At 40.8% G+C, this 27,844-nt stretch overlaps 1 protein-coding gene across 1 annotated transcript; it reads right to left on the bottom strand.

Moving 5' to 3' along the window:
- Positions 1–3,314: 3,314 nt before the first annotated feature.
- On the bottom strand, positions 3,315–25,477 carry stk39 (serine threonine kinase 39). Its single transcript, XM_061088863.1, has 18 exons — positions 25,363–25,477; positions 23,611–23,723; positions 23,301–23,409; positions 22,578–22,716; positions 22,206–22,261; positions 21,775–21,884; positions 21,480–21,581; positions 20,678–20,811; positions 20,484–20,532; positions 19,880–19,945; positions 16,189–16,311; positions 15,026–15,055; positions 14,621–14,677; positions 13,420–13,475; positions 7,109–7,161; positions 6,833–6,901; positions 6,291–6,355; positions 3,315–3,536 (listed from the first exon to the last, which is right to left on the bottom strand). The coding sequence occupies exons 1-18, from the start codon at positions 25,475–25,477 to the stop codon at positions 3,462–3,464; spliced, it is 1,521 nt and encodes a 506-aa protein (XP_060944846.1). The 3' UTR covers positions 3,315–3,461.
- Positions 25,478–27,844: the final 2,367 nt, after the last annotated feature.

The raw sequence follows: 27,844 nt of genomic DNA, 5'->3' as shown, positions 1-27,844 counted from the left end.
GTGCTTTAGACCTTGTATAGTTGGGGGGGGGGGGGAATATGTTAATCAGCTCAACACTTCGTCATGTATGTCGACCAATGAAATGTATGATGACTTTGCGCTGTCACCCTGTCAGACTGTACTGACAGTCAGGAACCAAGGGATGCTGTAAAACGCACAAACTTTACAATTTAGATCTACATAGTTCCCATTCTTTTCACATGTTTTCAGTAATCACTTGTATAGCATGTTAAGAGACCAATGACTGATTTTGGTTTACACGGCCTTTAAGTGTCCTTGAGCAAGACATTGAATCTGTACCAGCTCCATGACTGCTGACTCAGCACCTCAATATTCCTGAAGGGTGCAGCCTGAAACAGGATATCTGTGCAGGAAACAATCCAATATGAAATTACAATTTCAATAGGGCCTCACTGTCTGTCAGTGCCTGTCAGTGCTCAGCCCTAATTACTATATTGCACCTATGATATAAAACGTCAAGAGTCAGTATTATTTACTTTTTAAAGTTCTTGAGCAAAGAGAATGTTAAGTTGGTTTTCGGTTGGAAAAGATTATCTGTTGTCCAGTTTTTGCACTTTTCTTATGAATGAAGTCAAACAAAGCGCTGGAAATGTTCTGCAGTTGGTTTGTCAGAACCAGCTGACTGATAATTGATCATTTCTAATAAATACTTTTCCCACCAGTATTGGTATCAATGAAACCACAAAACTGAAATCACCTGATGCTATTCTTTTTCATGAATTTGCCTGATCCTGTTTACGTTTACATTCTGTCATTACATTCTGTCATTACATTCTCTCCCTGCCTCTTCTCTCGGATAAACTCAGATGTGTGTTTTTCAGTTTTCAGTTTTTTTAAAGATGCATTTTGGTTGTTTTCCCCCTCGAGGTAATTGTGTCTCTCAGCCGCCAGCTCCTCATTAGCCCGGCCGCTGCTCTCTGTAACGTGCACTGTAATACGTCTGCAGCTACTCTAACTCCTCGACTCCCCCCCGCATCAAGAGAAACGCAGTGTCACGTCCTGCAGGAATGAGTTAAACTCAGCTAAGACTGTGGCTGTTTTATCACATGTATCTGCCGTGTCAGTAATTGCTGAAGCGCCGCTGCTGGTATTTTTTGGCAACATTTTGTTTTTCTCTGAAAATGAGGCTTCCATGGCCAAAACCTTTCCCTTTTCCCCCCCCCAGAGATTTTGGAGTATTGTCAAGCTAATGTGACATTTACTGTGAAAGCATCTATCCCGCAAGGGGTTGTTGTTATATATTGTATGTTTTTTACATTAAAAAACAATTACTTGAATAATTAAAGTTATATTACTGCTTTTACCTGTCGCCTTTTTCAAGTTCCGTCAGTTATACAGTTTTATTTTTATTGTTGGATTTGTATCCCAACAGAAGGTTGTTTTCAGGTGCTCCCATCAGGGATGATTGATTTAGTTATTTAAAAACAAAATCTATGTAACCTTTGTGTCATATTTGGGGGATAAAATGTGGTACATAAAGAAGTCCGAAAGTTAAAACACTCTTCCCTTATGTCACTTCCACAACTAGAATGGCTCTCAGTAGACAGCAAACCTTTCCCATTGGGTTTAACTGGGTTAAATCTTGCTGCACTAAATTTAATACTCATAGACATCAGTACCTTTAATACACTTGATTTGTATCATTAGAATCCATGAGTTGTTCCCTTTGGTGAAAAGGTAAAAAAAAAAAGAAGAGAATGAAGAGAGCGAGATCAAATTCCTGGAGCCGTCTCTTTGTCTGGATCGGCTCCAAAACCTCATCGGTTCTTTCTTGGACCGTGTCCCGTCCTTCCACTGAGTTTCATGGAAATCCATCAAGTAGTTTTTTGTGTCATCCAGTTCACAAACAAACATTAACTCATTGGCAGAGATGATAATATCTACCTAAAAGTTGCTAAAATTAACATAAGCTACCATTTATGGATAGCAAATTGTATATATGCTTATATAAAAAAACCTCCAAAGTCCAAACCTTTTTAAATAATAGCAATATTTTATTCGTCGCTCCTCGTCAGAAACTTGACATCAGATGATTACAGAGGGAACAGGGGTAATATGCTGAAATGGTTCACATACTGTACATAGAAAACAATAAGTTACGTCATAAAATAAAGAATTAAGTACAAGTTAATATTAACCACCTCAATACTTAAAAATGATTCCGAGCTACAGGACTTGTTTGAACAGACAAATGGCTCGTCACCCTCTCAGTAGATGCCTTTTGGTTTTTCATCCTCAGATGCGTTGTTGTACAGTACATGTTAATAACTACAATGATTTTTTGGGAACAGAAAAATAATGTTTCGTAGTGCAGCAGGACAGAGTGAGAGGATTTTCGTCTGCTAGCCTGGCGTCTGAAAACGCATAAACCAGAGCGGATTACATGAGCACAGGTTCTGTTTTTTTTTCTATGTGTCTGCTGATGAGAGCACACGAGTTAAACATGTCTCCGGGGGGGCATAAGCGTCAGCTTGTCGGGGGGGAGGAGGGGGGCCCAAAAAGTGCATTGTAGCGTGTGTCATTAAGATACTTTCATTTGAGCTGTGTGTCATTGCTGGAGTAATACATTTGTGAAATGGAAAATCAGCAAGTTCTGGTCTTTGTGTGGTCTCACTCTCTGACTACTTCCTTAGGCACAGAAAAATGAACAAGGCACCTCTAGCATTTTGAAGCAATAACACTGTCAAGAGCAGCAAATTATACACAGTAACATCCAGGTCTCGCTTCTTTTTTTCTTTTTCTTTTTTAAAGCTGCACACTCAAGCAAATGGTTCCTTTCTCGTCAATTTAAAACAGGTCTTGACGAACAAATACAATTCATGTTCTTTTTAGACATTCATTATGTTAATATGAAAATGTGCTTGTCCCATTAAATGAACTCAATTCTTACATTCTGACACAGACCTCAGACAAACGTCACAAATGAGCGAGTCTGTGAGATGCGGGTTAAAGCAAATTTGTTTTTTCTTTTTTTTACCATGGCAACAAAAAGGTGTGAGAGAATTAAAAGTAGAAATCATTCTAATTTCAATAAATACCGAGAGCTTCTGCGGAAAACAGAGGTATGTAAAATAAAAATGAGGAAAATATTTGTTTTTTTTTATAAATATAACATTCAAAGCTACATCTTTATCATCTTCTTTCACCACCTGAGTTCATCTTTAGGTTCCTGGGCTGTATCCTGATCCCGCTCCGTGCGCTGGGCGGTGGAATGTTGTCAAGGTTAAAGGTCAGGGGGCAGTGAGCAGGGAGGTGTGCGCTAAGGGGGTGAAGGCGGCGGCGGCAGAGCTTAGCCTCGGGGGAGCGGTGAAGGGGCCGTGAGGGAGGATGAGTTTTTTCGGGGGGTTGTGGTTGGGGTGGAGGTTGCAGGAAGTGGTGGTGTGTGCTCCTCAGTCTGTCTGCCCTGAACTGTCTCACCTGCTTCAGGCGTAAAGGGACCATCAGCTGAGGCTCAGCTGCGCAAAGCCGATCAGCTTCACCTCGTCCGGGATCTCCGTGTCGTCACAGCCAGACACCTGAGCGGGGGGGAAGACACCGAGAGGGTCAGCTGGGCAAGACTTTTATCAACTAAACGAATCCTGCAAAAATCTCTAGAACAGCTGGAGTGTAACAGCACGGGAAGAAAAAAATGCAAGTTAGTGCGCTCATTACTCCAAAAACAACCTGGTTCAGGGTTTGAATTTATCTACAAACTACGGTGGCCCTGAAGTGCAAATCATACGGACAACAAGGAACAACAACAAAACAAAAACAAGAAACACTACGGAAAATTTGAAAAACACAGCGATGATCCTTGTCAACAGAGTCAACATTAAAAACACACAAATACAGTAGAAAAGAAACTAAAACACACAGATATGTCAATTCAAGTTCACTTTTCTCACTCTGAACTTTGTGTGTCAGGTTTAGTTAAACTGCTTCACAAAGAGGTTAATATGATGATCCCATAAATAGACCATCTCCCCATATCAATAACTCCGGTATTGATTGGTTGATACCAATTGCTAATCTCATTCAGCCCCCCCGCCTTTGCTTCAAAATCTAGTTACATCACTGCATCTAAACTGATCAGTCATCTATCATCAGACGACAGAGCATTGCTATTTCTTCTAAACAGGATATGCAGCAGACATAGGGAAACATTAGGCTTCATTTGTAGGTGTGTTTCTGATATCTTACATTTTAACTCTTTTAACCTCAGTTTTTGGTCTCCACCGACTCAAAACATGTGTGCTGTGAGGAAAGCTCCATGGAGCTAAAGCCAACTGCAGAGTCGGTTACTGACTCTCTTTACTTCTTGCAAATGTCAATTGTTTTGTTCTGGCGGGTTTATACGATGGCACTGTTACAATTTTTTAAAAAGATGGCAAGAGGGAGGAATTAATGTAGGTAGGTCACTTTTGGGAAATCTATTTTTAATAAGGTCAGAACTTGTGCCAGTGCTGCTGCAGACAGTTCATAAGATCAGAACATCACCAGAATATCAGAAGACGAAATGAAAAAGCTAAAATTTAAACTTGATTTATGTTTAGATTGTATACAAGGAATAAGAGATGTATAGTTAATGACCAAGATTCCTCAATCTTCTCTTCGTCTGGGCTTGTTTTCAGGATTTAGTTTATCCCCTTGTGAACAAACATTGGTCAGTAAAGAAATGGCTTTTTTTAAAGTTTGGTATAGATGAACTTGACTGACCTGCACAGAGTCATTAACCCCATGCCACACCTTTGAGATGGATTGAAACGCTGAATGCAGCCCAGCATCGGTGGCCGACCTCACTGACGCTCTTGTGGCTGAATGGGAGCCAATCCTTGCTGCCAGGTTTTAAAATCGGCTGGAGAGCTTTCCCAGAGGAGGGGACGCTGTTTTCCCAGCATATTAATGTCCGTGGATTTGGAATGGGAGCTCAACAATCGCATGTAATACTCAGGTGTCCATGTAAAATGTTTGAATCCCCAAGTTTCACAGCTCCCGGTGACAAAGCACAATATATATATACATACATTACTGACAGGTCAATCTCCCAGCAACCTATCTCACCCCCTTTCTTACGCTGACTAAGGTATATAAGAGGTTCTTTTTTCCATCCAGCTGTCCATCCAAATGCGTGACCTAACCTGCCATCCTCCATTGATTCACACCTGACAGGAGACAGACCCTCGATCTCTCTGGAGATCTGAGAGTCCTGCAGCTGTCTGATCAACATGCTGCTAGTGCTATTAAAGCAGGTCAGTCACAGAGGAGCCACCCACACGATGAACGGTGCATAAAATTGTTCCCCTACCGAGGGTCATTATTCCCACTGGCTGGGTTTTGTGACACTGCAGCAGTAACGCTTTGTTTGGGAGAGAAGTGAGGATGTACACAGTCTGCAGTACAGAGCAGAGGTAACGTATGGAAATGTATGTATGCGCATACATCTACATGGTGTATCTACATCTGCACTGCTCTCTACATGCAACCCTTAGCAGCTGCTGGGGAGGCGAACATGGAAGAAAGGTCGCTCTGTGCGGCGGAGTGACCCCAAGCACAGCTGTTGTTTACCCACAACTAGGCAAAGGTCAATAAAACATTGTTGATGTGTTTTTGTCATATCCAGCAGAACTGACATTATGGCTTTGCTTCAATTCCCTCTAATAGCCACAGAAAAGCGACGTCTTAAAGTGGTCCATACATGAAGTGAAGTGCAATTAGTCTTTGTCTGTCCTGTCCTCTGCTGTGATTACAGATGAAGTATTAGAGTGAGTCTGGATCACATGCAGTCTCCGAATAATCATTACTGCATGGAGAACATGTGACCCCCCCATGTGACCTGCAGAGTGCACATATAAGAAAGAATCAATTGCGACTGATGGCTGAAGAGAGACAGACAGACAGACAGACAGTGAGTGAGACAGAAAGACAGAGACAGACAGACAGACAGTGAGACAGACAGAGAGTGAGACAGCAAGACAGAGAGACAGACGGTGCTGCTGTTGGATGAAAACTGTGTTTGACCTTCAGGATTTTGTTTTGTGCTGGAGATGAAGAGACGCTGACGGAATGATGACACTGAATGTTACACAAAACACGACTAAACAGCCCTTAAATATATTCTCTGTCTCACTGACTGAAAGAGCTTCAGCGACAGATGACGGGTTGGTGCCGAAGCTATTTGGTCTGTTAATGTCCTTCCAAAATAACTCCACCTCTCCCATTCCTTTCATCAACAACAAGCAGTTTACGGCGAGATGCTGTCGGGCACGACCATCAGTCATCCGGAGACTCACCAGCTTAAAGGTCACTACTTTGTATGTAGTCGGGTCATCGACAATCTTCTGAAGGTTGACAGCAACTGTTATGGTTATAATGGCAGAAACAAATACATTTCAGGACATGTCAATGCTAAAGAAAAGCAATATCTTGTGTCAACCGTTTTTATGGTAATCTACATTTTTTAGACAATATATAGCGGTTGTTGTATCATTTTATAATAAAATGGTCATGGTAAATGGTCTGTATCTATATAGCACGTTTCTAGTCTTGATGATCTTCGCAATACAGTTTTGTCATGCACATATTCACACAGTGCATCTACAGCATGTGCAGCACTTTCTCTATCACGCATCACTCACACACTGTTATCGAACCACCTATGTTGGGGTTAGTGGTCAACCTGCTCTACCTCATGAGCCACAGCCGCCAATTTGGGTGCCATATATTTTCAAAAAAACAAGTAATTTATATAAGTTCACCAGATAACAACCCTAAGCTCTCTATGTCATATTTTATGGTAACACAATGTTATCAGAATAAACAGGTGTAACATTACCAACAACCACATCGAGCCCGTTGACCAGACCAGCCGAGAACAGTTCCTGGGAAACACCATCAGCTGTGTCTGGGGAGTGAATCACGTAACAAATATTGGATGTGCAACACTTCACTCTCCAGGTGATTGTGTTAGAAATAACATTAGATGCTTTCATGTGTATTTCCCACTACAAACACTGACCTCGTCCATTACACACATAACAATTCACAGAGCCTGAAAATGTTATTACGAAGGGAATAGCACATACAAATCAATTAGAAGCCGAGCTCTTACCTCGGCCAGGAGTGAATTCAAAGCGGATGTCGTTCAGCTCCTTCTTCGAGTTCCTGAGAGGAAAGACAAGGTGGTGTGATTGCCCTAGTGGTATCCAAAATGTCAGATAAAAATAGATGTTGCATCTCCCTTTGAAAAAAGGAGCAGATAAACGACAGATTGGAAGGAAATCCGGAAGGAAGCAGGAGACCAGCGTTGTGTGCATTAACGAAAATGACTTGTGTGAAATAGGGGAAGTGACGATGAGGTGAGCAAACAGCACAGATGGGATGTTAAACACTGTCGGACCACAGCTGTGAGTCTGTCAAACTGTGAAATTATTGTCCTTCTCACTAATTCCACAAAAAGAGCATATTCCTCTGATATCAGCTTTTCTTCTTTGGCTTCCAGTGAATTTTAGAATTGATTTCAAGATTTTTATTGTTGAGGTTAAAGGCTCGTAATGGATTTGCACTTAAGTGAGTTCAGAATATTTTGACAGCGTATGTGCCCGGTCGTAACCTGAGGTCCTTTGGAAGGCGGCCGTACTCAGCATGCCACAGTCTGGACTGAGGACCAAAGGCGACCAGGCCTTTCTTTGATCTTGGCTCTTAATTATCTTCTACATTTTGCCTTCAGTTCTTATTTCTAACCTGTAAAGCACCTTAACTGTGATTTTAAGGGTGCCATATAGATACATTTTATTAAGAATACTATCATAAACCTGCATTTTCTTGTTTCTTTCCCACTTGAGGGCAGCAGAAACAAGCCAGTCCCCAAAAATTATTTTTAAAATATAAACATATCATCGCTTCCTAATGTTGGCAAACGTGAAAAATAACAGCAGCTCACTAACTTCAAATTGTCATTCATTTGGAGAATTTCCCGTTAGTCAATAATCAAAAAGCAATGCACATTATATTGGATTCGGAAAAATGTTTTTGAATGATGCTTGTAACAGACTGAGATATGAATCTATATAAACCCGTGTTTAATTATGATGAAATGTTTTAATTTGAATGAACATGAACACAATCTGCCTCTATTTCTGAAGCGGTATGTATCCTGCATCCTACACTGCAGTAAAATGTGAATAATAAGCATGTATACATCCAGTGCATTTGATTGCACTCATAAAATGTGCCCTCCAGCCTCTTCGCGGAATCAACTTGCATTCATTTGCATTACCTGCATTATAAATCTGTCTTTACGGTGAGTGTGACGGAGGAGTAGCCGGCCTCCGGTAAAGACATGGCGGTGCTATTCTCTAAAGAACTATGGCAGGAGCAGATGAATTTGGTTTGTAGTGTGGTTATATAAATAACACGGCCAGCGCACAACTCTCATTTCAGATGAGATTAGACCCATAAGTCAACGTACACAAACACACAGACACACAGACACAACCAAAGACAAACAGCATCCACCATGAGTTTGTTATAAGCAAAACAGTCTGAGTGAGGATTTAATATCACTTAGTCAGACTTCACTGTGACGTCTGATGTAATCTGAGATTCAGTAAATATTCAGGCAGAGCATACGGATGAGGAAGAACCTCTCTGTCATGACGTGGGAGATTTAACCATTTAACAGCATTAAAAGTAGCATTTCGCTGACTGTTTATTTAGACACATTATATTTGTATGCGAGATGATGTGAGAGGAATAATCCAACTGAAGTTATTTTGACAGATCTCTTTTCCACCATGACAGGTCTGATTTTTAATAAAGATTTCATACATTTCAAGTGACAGCAATTCCCAGAGGAATCTATTAAAAATGATTTCTGCTCTTCACTGTTGTCTATCACAGAGGGGACTGAGAGTGCAGCAGCCAACTGGTATCATTGGGTAAGAAAAACGTTAAAGAAAAAAAATGTCAACACTTGATGAGGCCTAAGCAGAACATGCCTAAACACATGTTCTGCTATGTGGTATCTCACAAAGGTTTATTCTATATTTTATGTCACGCTGACAAGCAGGCACTTTTTTAACATACTAAAAAACCCAATCAATGCAAGTCAGGGAGGATTCACTATAATGATTAAAAAAATATCCAGTGCTTATATCATAACTAGAGATCTGTCAAAAGTTTTGACTTATTTGGCTTAAAAAAAACTGATATCAGGCAATAAAGCCAACGCTGCAGGCTTCAAAGCATCTCTTTATAAACTGATATCACAGGCATGCTGTATATTTATGTTTCCCAAACATGTAAATAAGGAGGATATTTGAAGGAGTGACCCTGACATGTGTCTGCTTCCCCTTTATGAACAACAACTTTGAGAAGACGCAAGGAAATGTCACCTCTGGACTCCGGTCAGGGGAAATCAATTTTGCATCTGTGCCAAACGAAGGACATTGCACCAGCAGCCGAGGATATTATGCAAGTCATTACTTCCCCTTTAAACTGCTGACAATGCGATTCTCAGGAGAGCTCGGTGCTTTTGTGAGAAATGACGAGGGAGAAAAAAACAGAGTCAGTTCAAGGCAAAATGGCGACAAAAACTCCACCGTGCAGCTGCTTTTTCTCCTCGTCACTGCGACTGGGAGTTTCATATTAACAAAGGCTGATGCTAATCAGCTTCGACTCCTGTATTGTTGACAGGGGAGGCCAATTAGCTGCTTATTTTGTTCTCTCAAACCCAATTACATTCATGGATTTTAAAAACTTTTACAAATAGTCAGATTGATTGTTGTGTGTTTTGCTAACTTTCCTACCGGCTAGTATAATATTGCACCTGACAACTGATAAGATCCATCAAGAGAAATATATTTTCTTAATAGTGCGAATCACAATTTTATAAAGATGCACTATGTGTCTCTACTTCCTCACGTCATCCAGAAATTAAACCAAATTATCCCAGATACAATTGTCACCCTCTTGTGTATTTGAACCAGAGTCTGCACAGTAGCGGTCGGGGGATGGAGCGAGGTCCCACTCGACCAATCATGATTCAGTCTCAGCTGTTAATCAAGACGTTTCCCCCCATTTTTATAGCATCGAATTACTTATAAAAACTTATCTGCAACAAACATCAGTGTGATAAGAACTACCTTAAAATGACATACCCTGTCCCATCCATTAACATGGAAGAGGCAGAATTTATGATTGACATTGCAGCCAGCCACCAGATGGCGATTAAGACAATTTGGCTTTACTTCTGTGGAGCTTCTCATGTCATCCATCTTAATAGACAGAGCATGGTGGGGACTAACAAGCCACTGATCAATTATTTGCTTTAGACAATCTCAAAACATTTGGTGATGGCCACTGATCAGACAGACGTCACAGCGGAGAAGATGAACAAACTTGGCTCACACTCGCTCTGAGTGGGTTCAAACAAGACGGGAGGCTTTTCACTATAATATGAGATGTAAGAAAATCACATGAATTATTGGGTTACAGATGCCTTTAAAAAACAGAGTATTTTTATTTTATAATTAATGAAAATAATCACAAATTTACCCAACATCTACTTTACATAAGTCCCTCATTTAATCACCCGACTTAGATACACTGCCTCTTAAGAAGGTCTCAGAAGTCCATTAATATCCCTTCTTCTGTTGCCCAAACATCGGAACACAGCCAAAGAAAATGGCAAAATGTGAATGCAGCCTCTCATCTAATGACACCTTCTGTGCTGATTCACTTTGAATCGAAGCAGCCAAATCCTCTTTAGCACCAAGAAATTAAAAAGATTTCCATTTAAAGAAACACTTCCTCAGCCAGGAACAAATTGCCCCGCACCCTTTCTCTTTGCCCTCATCCCAGAGTTCAGACTCATAATAAAGCAGAAAGCTGATAGAATTAATGAATCAAAGTCAGAGGAGACACCTGCTGCAGAGACTCAGTGTTACTCAGGCTTTCAAAGGGTTTCTTATATCTCGCTGCTACATCAAATACAATGCAAGGTTCTGCCGACTCTATCTTCTAGTTTGGGGAATATAAAGCATAATACAAAAATCCCATCGTCGATCCAGAGCACGTCAAAGAGGAGGGTGTAGTGAAATGTCTCGGTATTCCACCAGGGTAACAATGAGTATTTAAACCCTTCAATAAGCTTTTGGACTTCATCTAAGAAAGCATCCATCACATGTCCGTACGTCTAACACTGAGTATTTGGGCTGTTAAAGCAGAGAGCTGGTGACCTGACAGACTAATGCTGCTCACATTACACACAATGAATACATACGACTCTGCTTTAACGGATCGTTTTTGCAAGGTTTTTTCTGAAGTTACCATTCGAACAGTCCCCCCCCCCCCATCTAATAAGATCTTCAGCAACAATCCTAAACATGTTGTAACTGCACCACTGATAATGAGATTGAATCTGTTTTCCTTGGGCTATAAAGAATCCACAGATTGAGCCAACATCTCATGTGTAAATTGTAAAAGCACAGAACAGAACCATCAAAGGGCTCACTATTCATCTAGGAGTTCGAAATAACTTTTCAGCAGCCAAAGACCAGTTAGCTGTCTCCCGTTGTGTGCTCGTATGGACGCCCGGGGACGGACCTTCATAGGTCTGTTCAGCCAAGAGTGGGCTCGACAACCAGCTCATCAGGGAGCTGCAGGAAGGAAGACTTTCATCTGTCCAAATATGCACCACTGTCTGTCCGCTGCTGCTGCTGCACCTCTTAAAAAACGCTCTCTCTTTCTCTTTCTCACACAATGACTGATCTTAGCCTGTGCTCTGAATACTTGCATTCCCTAAGGATGATTACTGTATATATAATGTGAGAGAGAAAGTATCTTTGAGGCCATTCTGGATCTACAAATCGACAAGCCTCGATAAACGTTCATGAAATGTCTCTGGAATAAAAAAAATAGTCTCAGTGAAGTGAAACGAGATCACTTAGCATTGTATTAATAGGTTTGATCTTGTTAAAGTTCAGAAATACAGTCGTTGTGCCTCAGGACATTATCTATGATCCATGAGTTCAAATAAAATAAAAATAGACAGGAAATCCAAAAGATTAAGCTATTTCCAAACTGTGTCATAGGGGAGGCTCTCAAGCTCAGAATTTGAAAACCCCTGAGAAGTTGTTTGCTTTATAGTTTGTAAATCTGTGAGTTTACGAAGGTCTGCGTGACGTAGATTTTGTCATGAGAGCATGTAAATGAGGGAGACGTCTCAATACACTTGGTTATTACTAGAGATTCTCCAATACCATTTTTTCCTTTCAGATACCAATTTCAATACTTGGACTGTGCGTACCGGCCGATACCAAGTACTGATCCAATGAAAGTGCATTTAAAAGAAAAAAAGGGACTTATATAATGCATTTTAACAGCTTTATGCTACTAACCCTGTATCATTGTTGCATGGCCTATTGCTAGTGTTGTAACTGACTAACGCCATCCTCCAAAGCTGAAGCCTTGCATGCGGCTCACGACTCATGGAACTTAAAAGCATGAAATATTGCAATAATTGTTCTTTGTCGCTCTGAAAACAGAAATATCAATATCAGATCATCTCTAGTGGCCACTACTTGACAAGGGCATCAACTGCCCATGTGTCCTCTAAGTGAACAGGAAAGAAGTCCATGAAGAGCAACTGTCTGAGCTGTCTGTTTATGAAATTGAATATAATTGAGGCCTAAGGGCCACGTTATACTTCTGAATTCAACAGTGCGATTTGTAGCTGCATAAACAACTCTGTATCCTGAAGTCCATCTCCCTCAAAGTGTAATTGCATCTCAGCAGCAATGCAGATTGGTCCACTTGACAGCGTGTCTCATCCACAGTCGCTGGATAAGTACACAAAACTCACACTAATTTTGCCTCGATAAGTTGAGTGTTCTCCAAGTATAAATACTCAAAACAGGGTTAGGGTCACTTGTATAGGCTTCAACATCTTTCTTACGCAGTTGAAGTACAAATCGGGCTTCATACAGCGGTGTGTATTTATTCCGAGCAGGCACACAAGAACCAAAACAAAACTGACATCCATGCAAGAGGGAGAAAAGCAGAATGCAGAGCACAGCCAGAGAACCAGTGGAGTGTAAGACTCCTCCCTGCGAAATGACCGGGGAGACAAAGTGAGATGAAGGGATCTGTGGCGATGCCAAATCCCCTCTGCAGCGAGCACAGATCATGACGTCTTTTAGAAGCCTGCATGTAAAGGACGAAGAGAAGTGATGATGAAATGCGAGACGCAATCTGTAAAAATCTGCTCGGAATTTATGCTTCTGCTGCATAGAAACAGAGTGATATCTAAAGTGGTTTTGACCCCAAGCTGCCTGGAGAGATTCGAGTTGATATTTTCGGAAGATTGCTCTTGTGTGTCAGCATGTGATGGAGGAAACTGTCTGTAATCATCAGTCTCACCTTAGCCGCAGTACCATGTTCACAGCACCTTCTGGTTTATCTCCATACGGTTCAACCTGCATGAAAAAACAGCTGATGATGAGTTTAAATTGGACACAAATAGATTGAGACATTGCAGAAGAAGGCCTTCTGCACAGAATGAAGTGAACTCCCACTCAGTCCATGTGCTTTGTTATTTCAGACAGTGCATTGCAGCAGCAGGAAAATGTGTGAGGGTAAGGAAAGGGAACAACGCATTACGGTGTGTTGCGAAATGATCTCACCAGTATTATTTCCAGAGCCAAAAGATGGATTTGAGCTGGATGCAATGAGTGCTGAGTGTAGCTGTCATTCATGACCGGAGCACAAGACTACACCTCAAACTACTCAGGCTCATTTTCAAACAGACAATAGCCTCCGAAAATGGGTTCGAATGGCAGTGAGTCTACGGGGGAGATGGGCAGAGGCTGTGAGCCGGCACTGTCAGGCAGACAGCCATTTACTCTGAGTGATCACTGATGAGAGCATCTCGCCACAAGACCCACACGCACGTGTGCACGCACTCGTGTCGCCATGACTTCATGTTACAGTGACTTACATTCCTTTTCTGCAGACGTACTCTAACCTGAACCATAGCAAGCACTTGCACAGCCCTAATCTTTACACTAACCTCAGTCTTAACCTAACGATGCCCTAATGTTAAAACATGAACACTAAACATGAATTTAATGTTTTACACGATGGGAACTTGCCTTTTTTTCTTCAGGGGCTCTGCAGGTTTCAACAAGTTTCATTTAAGCCTCTGTAAGACTATAATTATTAAATTAAATCTAAGACCTTTGTCATGTAAGACAGATATGAAGGAATATCAGAGGCAAAATTGAAGATAAGGTGAAGTAGCCTGGTAAAGAATAACCCTCTAAACACCATGTTACCGCACAAAATACAGTTCCAGCGTGAAAGATGTAACGTCAAATGAATGTTTCATAGTTAAGATCTACCAAAATGTATTCTCTTACATATTTATGGATTTCTAAGGCCCAAAATTCATCTGATCAAAGGTTTTTAGACTTCTTAAGACACTGCAGAAACCCTGAAGACAAGTCCTCATAATGTGACTGCGTAAACAGCAGACACACACACACACACACACACTAAACAATCATTGTGGCTTCAAGGTCATTGAATCATGACAAATTAGTGTTGTGGCCAAGTCCCTCACCTGGGGATGGTGAATAGATAACCCTTCAATGGGAACATTGTTGGTATCCTCCTCTTTCTAGGAGGAATCAAATAGAGAGGCATAATTGCACAAATGCAGGAAAGATAGGTCACAACAATAAATGACTTTTCTGGCTTAATTTTAGAATGGGCACTTGCCTGTTGAGATTAAATGTGCGGTGAAATAAACACTCCTGATTGAGTTTATGACTCTTAACATATGCTTCCGGCCAAGTTTGCTAGTTGATTGCAATTCTAAAAATTCTACCTCTGGGGAGTTATCGAATGCAAAGCGGTAGAAATAGTAAAGCCTGTGTGTCTATGACAAGGTGTCTCGTCACCAAAACATAAAGAAGACGTTTATTGTTTTAACAACATGTTGAATCAGTGCACGGGAGGAACTTACATCATTGGCCTCATCTCTGACCCTTCGTGACTGGAGGGAAACACATACACATTTTACAGATATATATTTTCATATTCATAGGACCACAATAAGAATTACTCCTTTTTTCCTTTAATTTAAAACAGCACTTTTCAATTTTCATGTGTCAGCTTGTCCAAACACATTTGTTACTTTCATGAAGAAAAAGAACAACTGCTAAGAGGCGGCCTAGGATCGATGAAAGGAACCTAAAAACACGTCCTTGTAAAAATACGATCAGCAGCAGATGATTTGTTTTCTTGTTTAACAAAAATCTGAGAACACCTCTGCTCCCACACAACAAACCAACACACACCTACGTACAGCTCCAAAAGGACATTGTGCAGGACGCCTTAACCATAACTGCAGTATTTCTGATTTCACAATCCTATCTTCCCCGGTTATCCTCCTTCTGTGACTTTAAGAAATGTCTTTCTACAACCGTTTATCAAATAATAAGCTAATATACATTTAAACTTAACTTTCAGCCCCACAGACAGCAGCATGGAGGCTGTGCTACGTTACTGATGTTTCCGAGCCAGTGGCAGGGCGTGGCTAACTTGCTCTTACCTCAGTCAGATGAAGAATCAATGCTTCAGGCAGACTAGAATTACATATTCATTAAACAGCCCGTCTGCCCCTGCACTCTACTCTCGCTACTCTGAGATGGAGAGGGTGGGGGCGGCAGGTTAACAAGCGAGATGCATCCAAAATGACTATACACTTATATCTTAAATCGTGTCTTTCGGTATTTATTGCATCATACATTAAAGCGGGGGAATCTTTATCAAAGAGTGCTTTGGTCACATCTATCTACTTCCTCCTGCCTCCAGTTCTTGCTGCTACCTTCCGGCTCACTACAGCCAACTAAGGACAGCCTCTCTCAGAGAGACAGTCAACCATCTGCCATCCCAAAAGTTCACTGAGCAGGGAGGTAAGGAATGTACTGGGTTAAACACAGTGGGGGGGAGGGGGTTAGACATGACATGCATCAAGGTCACACTCAAGGTTTCATCTTTTAACAAGACAAGTGAAAATGTCTTTAAACGTCCTGCTGCACTTGTATGTATTTGAATATAAATTGTAAAGACCTGATATAAAAGAATACATGCAGCTGTAGCACGTGTTGGTGGGGTCTCACCTACCCTGCCCTGATTCACTGCAGCCTTGCCCTCCTCGCTGCCCTCGTCCAGCTCATCGTCGCTCCACTCCCAGTCTCCGTCCTCCGTCTTGTGCAGGTGACCGCTGGAGCCTGGGACCCTCCTCACCTGGAGCGTGGTGGGCACAGAGCCGGCACAACCAATATTAATGACCCCGTTCGTAGATTTGTTTTATTACATGTGGATATACATTGTGCTCTACCCATGAATCCAGTTAAAATTGGAAAAGACGTTAAAGGATTTGCTTTCATGTTACAAGAAGGATTTCGGATGTCGTTTTTATCTGGTAAAAACATTTCTTATACTGATATATCGAGCCATGATTCCTAAGATGTTGTTATCACACCTAATAAAAAAGAATTTAAACAGAAACTTTACTATGAAGAACTATATATTAAAAAAAACATTAATACAACCAGATATATAGAATTTGAATTACATAAACATATATATTTATATATTTGGGATACATCTGTGAAAGGCTCATACCGGCCAACTGATTGGCCTAGCTCTAAAATGTTTCACATAACATTGACTTACTTAAGAGTAAGCACTTGCTTAAATGGAGACAAATCATGTTAGTTCATGTTTGTCGACATTTAAATCTACCAACATTTATACAAAAATAATTTATGGACCTGATGATCTGCCAACATGTGAAAAGACTGACTGATAAAACTCTGAAAATTTGAGTATCCTGTTATCTTAAATTTATCTGATATATAAAATACATTGGTTTACAAAAATGCTCAGTGCCCCAACATAAACCCTACGGCTGCTTAACAGTCAGTTTAGTAGGGAGAGGCTGGGTACAGCACAATGAGCACAACACAGCACAAGGGAAAACTCAGGTTCAACACGAGGAGCAACAACAACTGCAGCTACCAGCACAATAAAGCAGATCATTAAGGCAGAGTCAATGATAAAGCATATATCAAATGTTGCAGCTCTACAGCCTGGAAGAGCGAGCACGACAAGCAGCACTAGTCTGGGAGTGTTAAGAAATGAGAGCACCACAGCGTTAGAGGAGGGGCAGCACACAACTGTAAGCTGCTACCTCCAGGGTCAAATAAACTCGGCAGCTCTACAAGGTCAAATTTAAAGCAGCACTATACCCTTCTGCCGGTGTCAGGATTATTATCCAAACCTGACACAGCACCAAGGCTCCCCCGTCTGTGTTCAGGGTCCTCGAGCAAAACAGACACAGATCAATTCACTCCGCAGCCACACATGATACGCGGCTTACATCAAATACAAAGACGCCCACTGCAGTTGTACGGAAATAAGTGTGAATGTGAAACATCGTGACATAAGAATTTGAGAGCAGAAGCCACATCAGTATTTTCACGGAAGAATTTGTTGCACATTCTGGTAAAAAAGCCTTGGGCTTCGGAAAACATCTGTGCAGTAATATATCATCATATGAGCAGTCGGTGGACCACAAACTCAATATAATTCCTTTTTTATTTTCCCACTTTTCATTAAGTTACAAATAAATAAGACCAGCCCAGAACCTTGGATATAAACCAATAAAATGTTATCCTGATATCTAAACCTTTAAGTCAGAGGCTCAACTGTGGGTGTCAGGGTGCCCTCTGCTGGTTACTCAACTCACATCCACCTGTTGTTTAAACTGAATGACTCTGCATATCAACTTTTTTTTTTACATTTATATTTCCAACATAACTAAATCATTGACACATAATTGTTTGTAAGAAAGTATTTTTCTCTTTTCCGGACTTAAGGGAACTGTTCCAGGTTTTCTCCCACTTTTAATTAAAGGAAGTATTTATTTAAAATGAGTAGATTGGTGACAGGATCTGCCATCTCCTATTCATTCACTGGAGGATTACCAAGGAGAATCAGGGCAATTTTAAAGCTGGTGAGGCTTTTTTTCTAGCTGTTTGGATTTAAGTTTCACCTCTTGAACCCACACAGTGCTTGATCCTGGGAGCAGAGTTGCATGTGTTTACTGTGACCACAGAACACCACGCAGAAAAATAGTACAGAAACAAGAACGCCAGGGGACAAGAGGTGCAAAAAGGGCAGAGGGAGAAAAAACACACCGCAGCTCACAGAGGGCGAGAGAAGAGAGGTGGTTGTGGACATAAAGACAAGCTGAACTTGAGGGCTTGGGGACACCTGAGTGAAATTCTCAGAAGAGAGTTTTCTTATGAAGCGGTCGCGGCCTCCTGACAATGTTTCTGCACTATTGCTTGGAGACGACTCTGTGGGTCAAATCAGCAAAAAAGTACCAGGGAAACTGGCTCTGAGGCTCAAGCATTTCATCCACTGAAAGTATCAAATGGTCAGATTTGATCTGGCTGTGTATACTTTACATGTACGGCCTATATCTTTTACAATCTTTACAGGACTCTACAGATACAAACATATAAAATGACTCATCTGTAAAAAGTAGGTTTGACCTCTGATTTTAACCTTAGTTTTACTTTTGACCTATTGTTGTGTTTCATATCTACAGGTGTTTGCATCCATTTGAGTCATTCATATATTTACGTATTATATATTGTAAGGTGTCCTTGGGTGTCTAGACAGGTAAAATAAATATTACAAAAAATCAATTCATAATTACTTATATCAATTATTATTACCACTTTTAATTATTATTAAATTATTATTAAGTCAACCTATACATTTTCTTCTGCATTTTGTTTACCTGTTATTTAGCTGGAATTTGCAAAAACTACTGAATGGATTACATGGTACAGAAATTAACCAATAAATAGTTTTTACTTTTTTCCTCCACATTTTCCTTCTTTTCTCAGAGAATATTTATGAGTGTGTGCAACTTGGTGTAAATCCAAATAAAAATCAGGACTCGTGAATTCAAATGTGTTTTCATTAGGGGACTGTTGCTGAGGGACATTCAAATGATAATTTGGAAAACAATTTGCTGTGCAAATCATAAACGCTGTCACTCATTTTTAGATCCAATCTTCCAGAATTTGTGTCGGTGACGACGGTAAACTCATTCCAATCTGGGGAAGTGGAGGCTGCCTCACACAGTATTGACAAAACTTCATCCCACTGTTTAGAAATAGGCCCGTCTCAATTCAGACGCATGGCCGCTAAAGGCACCTACAGTTTCCACATTAACCATCAACAAACCTCCACAGGACCGTGACGCTCCCTCCACCGTTGGCCTCCCTCTGTATTGACACCCTGCCCTGTTTGTGCGTAATGTTAACGTCACACACACTAACAGCCCTGCTCTCCACCATGCCCTCCATTTACACCCGACCACGCCAGTGAATTTCCACCCTTGCGCTCGGCCAACGTGCCTCTCGGCGATGGACCCTCTGCCCCCATTTCGGTGCCGGCCGCTCAGGCGGAGTAATAATGTGCAGCCAATATCAGCTGTGCCTGAAAACTGCACTTCCTCCCAACTAACATGTGGGCCACCGAGCTAGTGATGTGCTCCCTTCTGTGACCTGACGTTAACAAAGTCATTTAATCCTGTTGCGTCCACAGGGCTGCACAGGGAGCCTCTGACACATCTATAGCACTTCATTCTGCCGTGGTTCACATTTGCTTGTGTTGACTGTAAATGCATCACTCTGGCGTAAAGAGATACTTCAGTCAATCCCGGCCCTTTTTTTTTTCATGTTTAGTCAATAATTGAGGTATTTTACAGGGAACGTTAGTGTAAACAAACCTTCTTCGCTCGCTGAGAAATCTTTGGTGCACAACACAAAAGCTTTTCAATCAGGTATTCTTTGTTCTGCAAGAGAGAAAACGCAAACAGAATATGAATGACATTTATTATCATCATTAATAAAAAGAAGACTGACGAATTTATCAAAACCTGACGATGAGTCATGAGAATCTCAATTATTGTGTTTTTAAGTGGTGGTGATCAGAAAAAAACTTTTTTAAATGTTCAAAGTTAGACCAGTGACTAAACCAGAGTCAGATTTGATCTTTCTGAATCACATTCAGAAAATTAACATTCTACAATCTATGCAACCACATGATACCAATAATTCCTGAATCTTTCATCGGAGGCAGACAGGACCTCTGAGTCAGAACATGTACGTTTAAATTGACTTCTTAGAGCAAGTTTATAAGTTATGTACTGCTATAATTAAATTAATAATAACAAAGTTACAATAATAAGAAATCAAATTAAGATGCCTATTGTGTTAAATATGTGGACTTTTTCTATAGTATCACAGTACATATCACCCTAATAAACTTAAATAAAGAAGGTGCAAGTCATAACAAAGCATTGAGTCAAATGTTTGAGTTGAAAGAAATACCTTGGCCTTCTGGAAGAATTTACACTTCAGAAGCTCTGCAGCTGTCGGCCTGCAGATAAAGGAGAGCACAACTGTTGGAAGATACATCACAATGCAGCACTGGCTGAATTCTAATCAGGGACTTTTATTGATCACAAACTGCATCAGCTTTCCTCGCAGAAACATCTGGTAGATATACGGTGTGTGGCGCTAACCTTTTGGCAGGGTCCTTCTGAAGGCACATAGTTATTAGCTTCCTAAACGATTTGCCGTATCTTTTTAGCGATTCCTTGTCCTCGATTCCCGTCTCTAGAGTGGGTGGGTCGTTCTGTAGGGTAAGCATTAAAACCTGAAACGACAGGAGAAATGGTCACACTACAGCAAATGGATGTGTGCAGATGAGGAAAAGAAACTCCTAGCAGGAAGCTGTAGATATGATGTGGACAGTAAAAGCAGCTGGTTATTTTCAATACATTTATTGTTCTATTGGTTAATTGTCTGTTTTCAAAGTATGGCGTCTTTCATTTAAATGGTGAAACTTGAAAACATTATTTTGAAAAAAACGAATAAAAGAACTTAAAGCCCAGGTTTGTTAGCCCAAGATGTTAAAGGATATTGATTTCCTCTTTGTTTGTGCTGGTGAATGCTACAAGTTAAGCTGTAATTAGGGAAGCAATCTGATAAAACAACCCAACTACTAATGGCCTCAGAGCGCACAACTCAACCAGGGCCCAATAGCCTTAAATTCAATCAAGCTGGACCAAATTGTGCACTCTTCTAAAAATCAGTCTCCTTAACATGCTAATGTTTTTAATCAAGACCAATCAATTATTCCCTGATAAATCTGTTTCTGAAAACGGCCTATCTCACAATGTTAAAGTGAATAAATAAATAAATCCTAGACCTGTAGCAAGATTTTATTATAAAATGTACTTTTTGCTTGATCTCGCTTACAAACAAACAAATAAACGCACAGGGCTGAAAGCAGAACCTCCAGAACACATGCACAGCACTCACCTTCATGGGAGGGTAGCGGTGATAGGGTGCGGAGCCCGTCGCTAACTCTATGGCTGTAATTCCAAAACTCCATATATCTGCTTTGAAATCATAACCTCGTACCTGGAAACAGAAACACAACAATATCACCGGTATAAGTTTGCTGGACTTTCTGCTAATTTCATGATCCGAGTGGTTGACAAAAATACTAAAGATATATATATAAATGTCTCTTAGGATCAGCAAAATACATATAAGATAATTGAATTTACATTGTCACCAACAAGTACTGGTGTATGGATAGAGATAGACCGACCTGTTCCATCACCTCTGGTGCCATCCAGCATGGTGTGCCGACAAAAGTCTTTCTTACTTTGTTTCTGGTCATATCGCCCCCTGTAGCTAGGAACGCACTTACTCCAAAATCTTAAAGACAACAATAAGAAATACATGGTTTAAAGCTATTCTCTAAAATATAAAATATAAGGGAGACTTTTCTGATAAAAATGCAGGGTGGAGGTAATTATTGTAGTACAACAGGAATAATATGATATAATAAAATCAGCCAGTTTGATTGTAGGGACTGAAAAAGCAGAAATAGAATTAACCAGTCACATGTCAGACCTTCTTAGTGTATGATTCCAAAACAGGCATTACACTTTTTCTTTAATTAATACAATCTATTAATTGAAAACATTAAATTCAGTTTGTGTTGAGGATTTAAATTTTAACGAAATGGGAAAAAACCTGCAATCTGAACAGATCCATCTTCTCCCAGTAGTATGTTCCCAGCTTTCACATCCCTGAGGTCAACAAAACACAAACAGAGTGAAACCATCACAGTCATGTGGCGCAACATTGATTTTTATGTTCGCGTGAACAAAGTCCCACGGGCCCCCAGCACCAGGACCTCTGGCCAAAGGGGTCGTTTCCCAACGACCTTGAAATACAGGAAGTGGACAGAACTGAGCTGCAGTCAGATCAGTACAATAACATGTAGCTTTTCAACTTCCTTTTGCATTTGTTTCATCTTTTATCCAGAGCATCTGACAATGGACTGAATATATTCTCTAATAGCTCTAACTGAATCAGAAACTAAAGCAAACGTCTTGTGTTTACCTGTGAATCTGTCCATTTCTGTGCAGGTAGTCCAGAGCCTCCAACACTTCGTTTAATATAGTAGCGATAATAGGCTCATCCAGAGCTCGATTTCTGTCCTCTTCTTTGCTTGTGTGCTTAATTATATCCAGCATAGAGCCTGAAAAAGACACAGCAGAAAAATACACAACACCAATAAGCCACACAGTGAGACTGAGTCATTACATGATCAATATCTACGAACAAGCACAATTTATTTCACTGCCTTAATACTTAGCCTGAAAAGTACTTTATACGGGCTAAGATTTGATGTGTTTAGGGTACACGGTAAAAAGACAGTGGCCTAAAGGCTCATAAAATTGAAAAAGTTGATAACTCCGTCATTATTTTATCTACGACATCTTTAATTTTCCATTTGAGACCACTGCAATAGGGTCGTCAATCAACCAGCAGGTCGGTGGTTCAATGCCCGGCACCTCCAGCCTGACTATGTGAATGGGTGAATGTGACTTGTACTCTACGGAGCTTTGAGTTGATCATTTCAACTGGAAAAGCCTGAAATACAGTCTCTTAGACTGCCTTACAACTTAACCCCAGCTGAGTTGTTCCCAGTAACCAGCAGGTCAAAGCACAAACTAGGCAAAAGGAGGCGTTTACAGTGCATCAACACATTCACTGAACATTCATGTATTATTAAGCCAGAGGTCGGATTTGGTTCCACGCAGCTCGGAGGGTGAAGCTTACCTCCGCTCATAAGCTTCATCACTAACCAGAGTTCATCCTTCACCACGAAGGAGGTGTAGTAGGTGACGATATTTGGGTGGTAGCACTGACTCATGGCTTGAATTTCTTTCTGTTGTGAGAGAGAAATGACAGGAATTTGATATCGCCAGGGATATCGTACGTCTATATATATATTTATACACCTCGATATGAACAAAGGGAACAATAACCGTATGGATTAGAGGCAAAGTAGAAATAAGGCATGAGACAAAAGGTACAAAAACACTGTGCACCCACGCTGAGAAAAATAGCCCGTATTTATCGTACTCACCAACAGCTCGTCCATGCTGGTCTGGCATTTTTCCAGGTTGATTCTCTTTATGGCCACGCGCTCCTGTCTAGGGGTGCAGAGGGCCGCCTGCACCACAGCTGTGGCCCCGCTGCCTGGAATCACAACAGAGCAATGACAGCGTCGACAGGAGCAAAGAGGGACACGGCTAAAAGACACACTGCACACGCAAGCTGGAAGACGACTCTCAAACTCAACGTCTGCCCGTGGCCATTTTTTTTCCTCCACATTTTTGTGTTAACGTGATGGCATTCACCTTTCACGTGAGCAGGCTTGAACATGAGGCCAACGTTACGACATCAGCTGACCTAAAGTACAGCCCCCCGCCCCCCACCCACCCACCCACCCCCTACATGATGTTCTCGTTTGCTTGGTTCAATACAAATCAGGCCACGCGGGACGAGTGTAGTTGTTGGAAGCTGTTACATACAACATACAGCGTACAGTATATACACTCGCTTGCCAACTGCTGGTGGTAGATAAGACAAAGTAGAGGACACATGAGATCTGGCTGCTCCCCAGCTGATTGTGAGAACACAGGGGGGGGTCTCCATAAGTCAACACAGTCAGCGGCACACAGCTGTGCAGCTATTTCTTATCGGCGATGATATGACTTGTCAGCTCATCTGCACAACGCAGGCGTTCACCTAAGAATGCTCAGGAAACTTCCTTTTGGCAACTTGCACTACATTTGAGATTTTCATTGTTTTTTCATTTATATTCCTGCATTATTATGAATTTAGTATTTTGTAAATATGTTGTGAATTATGGAAGGAAGTAAAACTTTCTAACTGGGGAAGGAAGCGTTGTTAGATAAATTACTGCGATCTGTAAGTAACAGTGCCAGGAAACACCAAGATAATAACACCATGTGTATTACACTGACAGCGGATATGTTATCAGTTTTTTCTTTACTCTAGCTTTACATAAACAATACAATAAATCGAGTGAGCGTTGCTAGGTCACTGCTCTTTATTAGAAGATGGCTACAACTTGTCCATTTATTGATTTGCTCATTACGGAAAAGTTATCACCAAGTAAGCTGTTAATGAGCCTTTGAGTTTTTGCATGTTCAAGTTTAAGACCTCACCTTGAGTTCTGAGAAATTAGTGATGTCTTACTCATCGTTTATTTATCATATATAAATAAGATTATTTGCGATTTATGAGAATATGGACCACATTTCTTATGAATAATATCAATAATGAGAACTAAGTAATAGTCCTAGTGGAAAGTGGGTCTTTTACTGACTTTTTACACAAACTTTTGTAACTGTGCATCAGTGCCACAATTATCATTATTAATAATAATAATACTGTATGGACAGATAAGGCACCATAGCAAATGCATGGTACAACTGTAACAGCATCCACGTGCCACAGATAACACAACTAGCACACTCTTCACACGACCGCGTCCTCCGTGATTTATTCAATGAAGTGGACACGTGCCACTCACGAGTAAGTGTGTACGATTAGAGCAAACACACAAAACACACTGAGGGAATGTGACGACCCCGAGCTGTAACATGCATGTCAACACACTCAGATACCCACGCTCCCCGACACACACACAGACAGACACACGCATCTGCTAGGGACCGGTAGTGTCATTTAACATCCGCATTGCAAAGCACCGCTGGAGGCTGCAGAGAAACGCCGGTAGGCCCCGGTCTCCTCCCGGTAGATGAGCTGTCTCCTCCCGGTAGATGAGCTGTCTCCTCCCGGTACTAACCTATGACTTCCTGCAGCTCGTACGACTCCCGGCTGATTGGCCAGCTGGTTGTCAGCGCTGCCGCCGGCTGCTGAGGCGGGAGCGCGGCGGCCGGAGCTTCGCCTTGATCCGCCATGATGATGATATTGATGGCGGTGGTGATGATGATGATGGTGGTGGGGATGATGAGGATGATGCTCCGGTTCGCAGCCTCACTCACAGACAGAGAGATACAGGCACAGACCGGGAGAGAGAGCGAGAGAGAGAGAGAGAGAGGGAGAGAGAGAGAGTGACCTCCCTCCTCGGTGTCAGCTGGCAGCACCGCTCCCCATGAGCTCAACCCGGAAAGTAACGGCCCACGTGCACGAGCACGCACACGTGCACGAGCTCTGTCTCTTTCTATGAGTTCATGCTCACTCTGGTGGTGTCCACCGCGCGGAATGGTTTGATCCATTCGTGACTGGAAGGATCTGTTATTTTTGAAATGATTATGAATCCTGTAAAAAGACAGTCAGACTGTATTTTATTCAGATGTTAAATGAATCCATGTTTTTAATCAGCGAATCAATAATCAGTGAACTACTCGTTTAAACCTCAGTAAGTTTCCTGGCTGCTGCTCAGTGTGAGAAGTCTCACGGAAATGTGACGATTCAATTAGTCACATGCAGCCGAGAGACTGCAGCCAATGCTTCTGACACTGGCCAGTAGATGGAGCCATCGAGGACCTATAATGTTGTGTGAGATAAGAACTTTTGTGAAATAAGATTTTATTTATTTTTTCTTTTCGGTTAAGTTGAAAGGATAGTTAACATTCTTCAGTATTTTTAGTGTATTATTATTATTATTATTATTATTATTATTATCATGTTGTAATAAAATAATTACATCTCTAGCTTTACAATTCTGTGATTGGAACTATTCACTCTTTTTGTTATGTATTTTAGCATACATATATATGTAATATTTGTATTATATTTTTATATTTTGTAAATATTTACATTATATCCTGTGTTGTTATATAATATATACATAAAGTAATATTATAATAATTCACTGAAACAAGTCATTTAACATAACATTTAAAAACTGTTCCTCTGTCATCTCTAAAACATAAATGACATTAAAATTAATTAAAATGTACAGTGTTCATTGACACAATGATTAAATGTTCCACAGAATGTTTGTCAAATATAGATATATTTACAGTATATGGCCTAAATCTGATATATCATGAATTATCATGACGTGACACATGCAATGTAAAACAATATATTAACGTCACACCATCATCCTCTATCCCCGGGACGCATCGGAGGTAGAAACGTCCCGAAAAGCGGTCCGCCTCATTTCCTCGCCCATGTTCGCACCGGCAGCGTTGCACATCCTGCGCAGAAACGTTCTGCGCACATCCTGCGCAGGTTTTTTTTTTTTTTTTTTATTAATTTAATTTAATTTTTCTTTTTTCTTTTTAATTTATTTAAATTTACATAGTGTAATATACTTTGCAATTAATAGGTGATTGAAGTGATGACAATTTGATGAGTTTATTATATTGCCGGCACAAAGTTAAGAAAGATTCAGATGTTGACTCCTGTGTGGAACTATAAGAAGATGGACAAATTATCGTGTGTGTGGCCGCTGGATGCACAAAAAGAGAAAAACAAACCTTGACAACAACAACCTCACAACAGTTCCTCATAGCAGCATGATGCATACAAAGAGAAGTATAAAAACCTCCTCATCAGGGCCGGCCCTGCCCCAGTGTGCCTGGCTAATTCAATAGTGAGTGAAAGGATGACAATACAAACCCACATACAGTAAATCACGTAAATGTAGCCAGGAAAGAAGTGATCAAGTTCATGCCCAACATAAACATTTCAAAGTGCTCATTGTTTTTTATAAACACCATATCTTAACAATAAGTATTTAAATTGTTTACAAAATGTAAAAATAACCGAAAAAAGTTACTAAAAAATGACAATTTAAATCTACTAAAAAAGTATTCACTCTCCCAGGTAAAAATATACTCAGGCCTTAGATCAAACACGTAGAAAATATGTGCATTCATGTGGAAAAAAAAGTCCATAAAGAAACAGTTTATATTCTGAACCATCTTCTTACTTCATGCTCGGACTCATCTTCATTCATCAAGGTCAGATTCACGTCTCACTGTTTACTGCCTGAGAGCTGTCGGCAGGGGGCGTGGTTCACCAGGCTGTGCGGTGCTGGAGAACGTCTCTACGTCGTTGCCATGTTATCTGCGCTGACATTTCATTGTTCTGCCAAAAAACTGCGGACGATCAGCCAACGTTAAAGTTGACGCATCGAATGGTGTGTGCGTTATTAAACTGAATACCCACCATGATATAACAACAACAACAACAACAACAACAAACATTAAACACACAAAACAAAGACAACAAAAAGCCCATTCACGTGTGATCAGTTTATTGGTGATTAACAGTGTATCGATATAAACTGTGGTTCACCTTGATGACGTCGT

The sequence above is a fragment of the Limanda limanda genome, chromosome 16, assembly GCF_963576545.1.
Source record: "Limanda limanda chromosome 16, fLimLim1.1, whole genome shotgun sequence".
In the NCBI taxonomy this organism is placed as follows: Eukaryota; Metazoa; Chordata; class Actinopteri; order Pleuronectiformes; family Pleuronectidae; genus Limanda; species Limanda limanda.
Note: the sequence above shows the minus strand (reverse complement) of the source record. Positions and strands in the feature narration are given on the sequence as shown.

Coding starts and splice junctions, on each gene's coding strand:
- stk39 (XM_061088863.1), bottom strand. CDS start 25,477: ATGGCGGATCAAGGCGAAGCTCCGGCCGCCGCGCTCCCGCCTCAGCAG. Junction 23,410..23,610: donor CCAGCATGGACGAGCTGTTG/GTGAGTACGATA, acceptor CTCTCACAACAG/AAAGAAATTCAAGCCATGAG. Junction 20,533..20,677: donor CAGAAGGACCCTGCCAAAAG/GTTAGCGCCACA, acceptor CTTTATCTGCAG/GCCGACAGCTGCAGAGCTTC.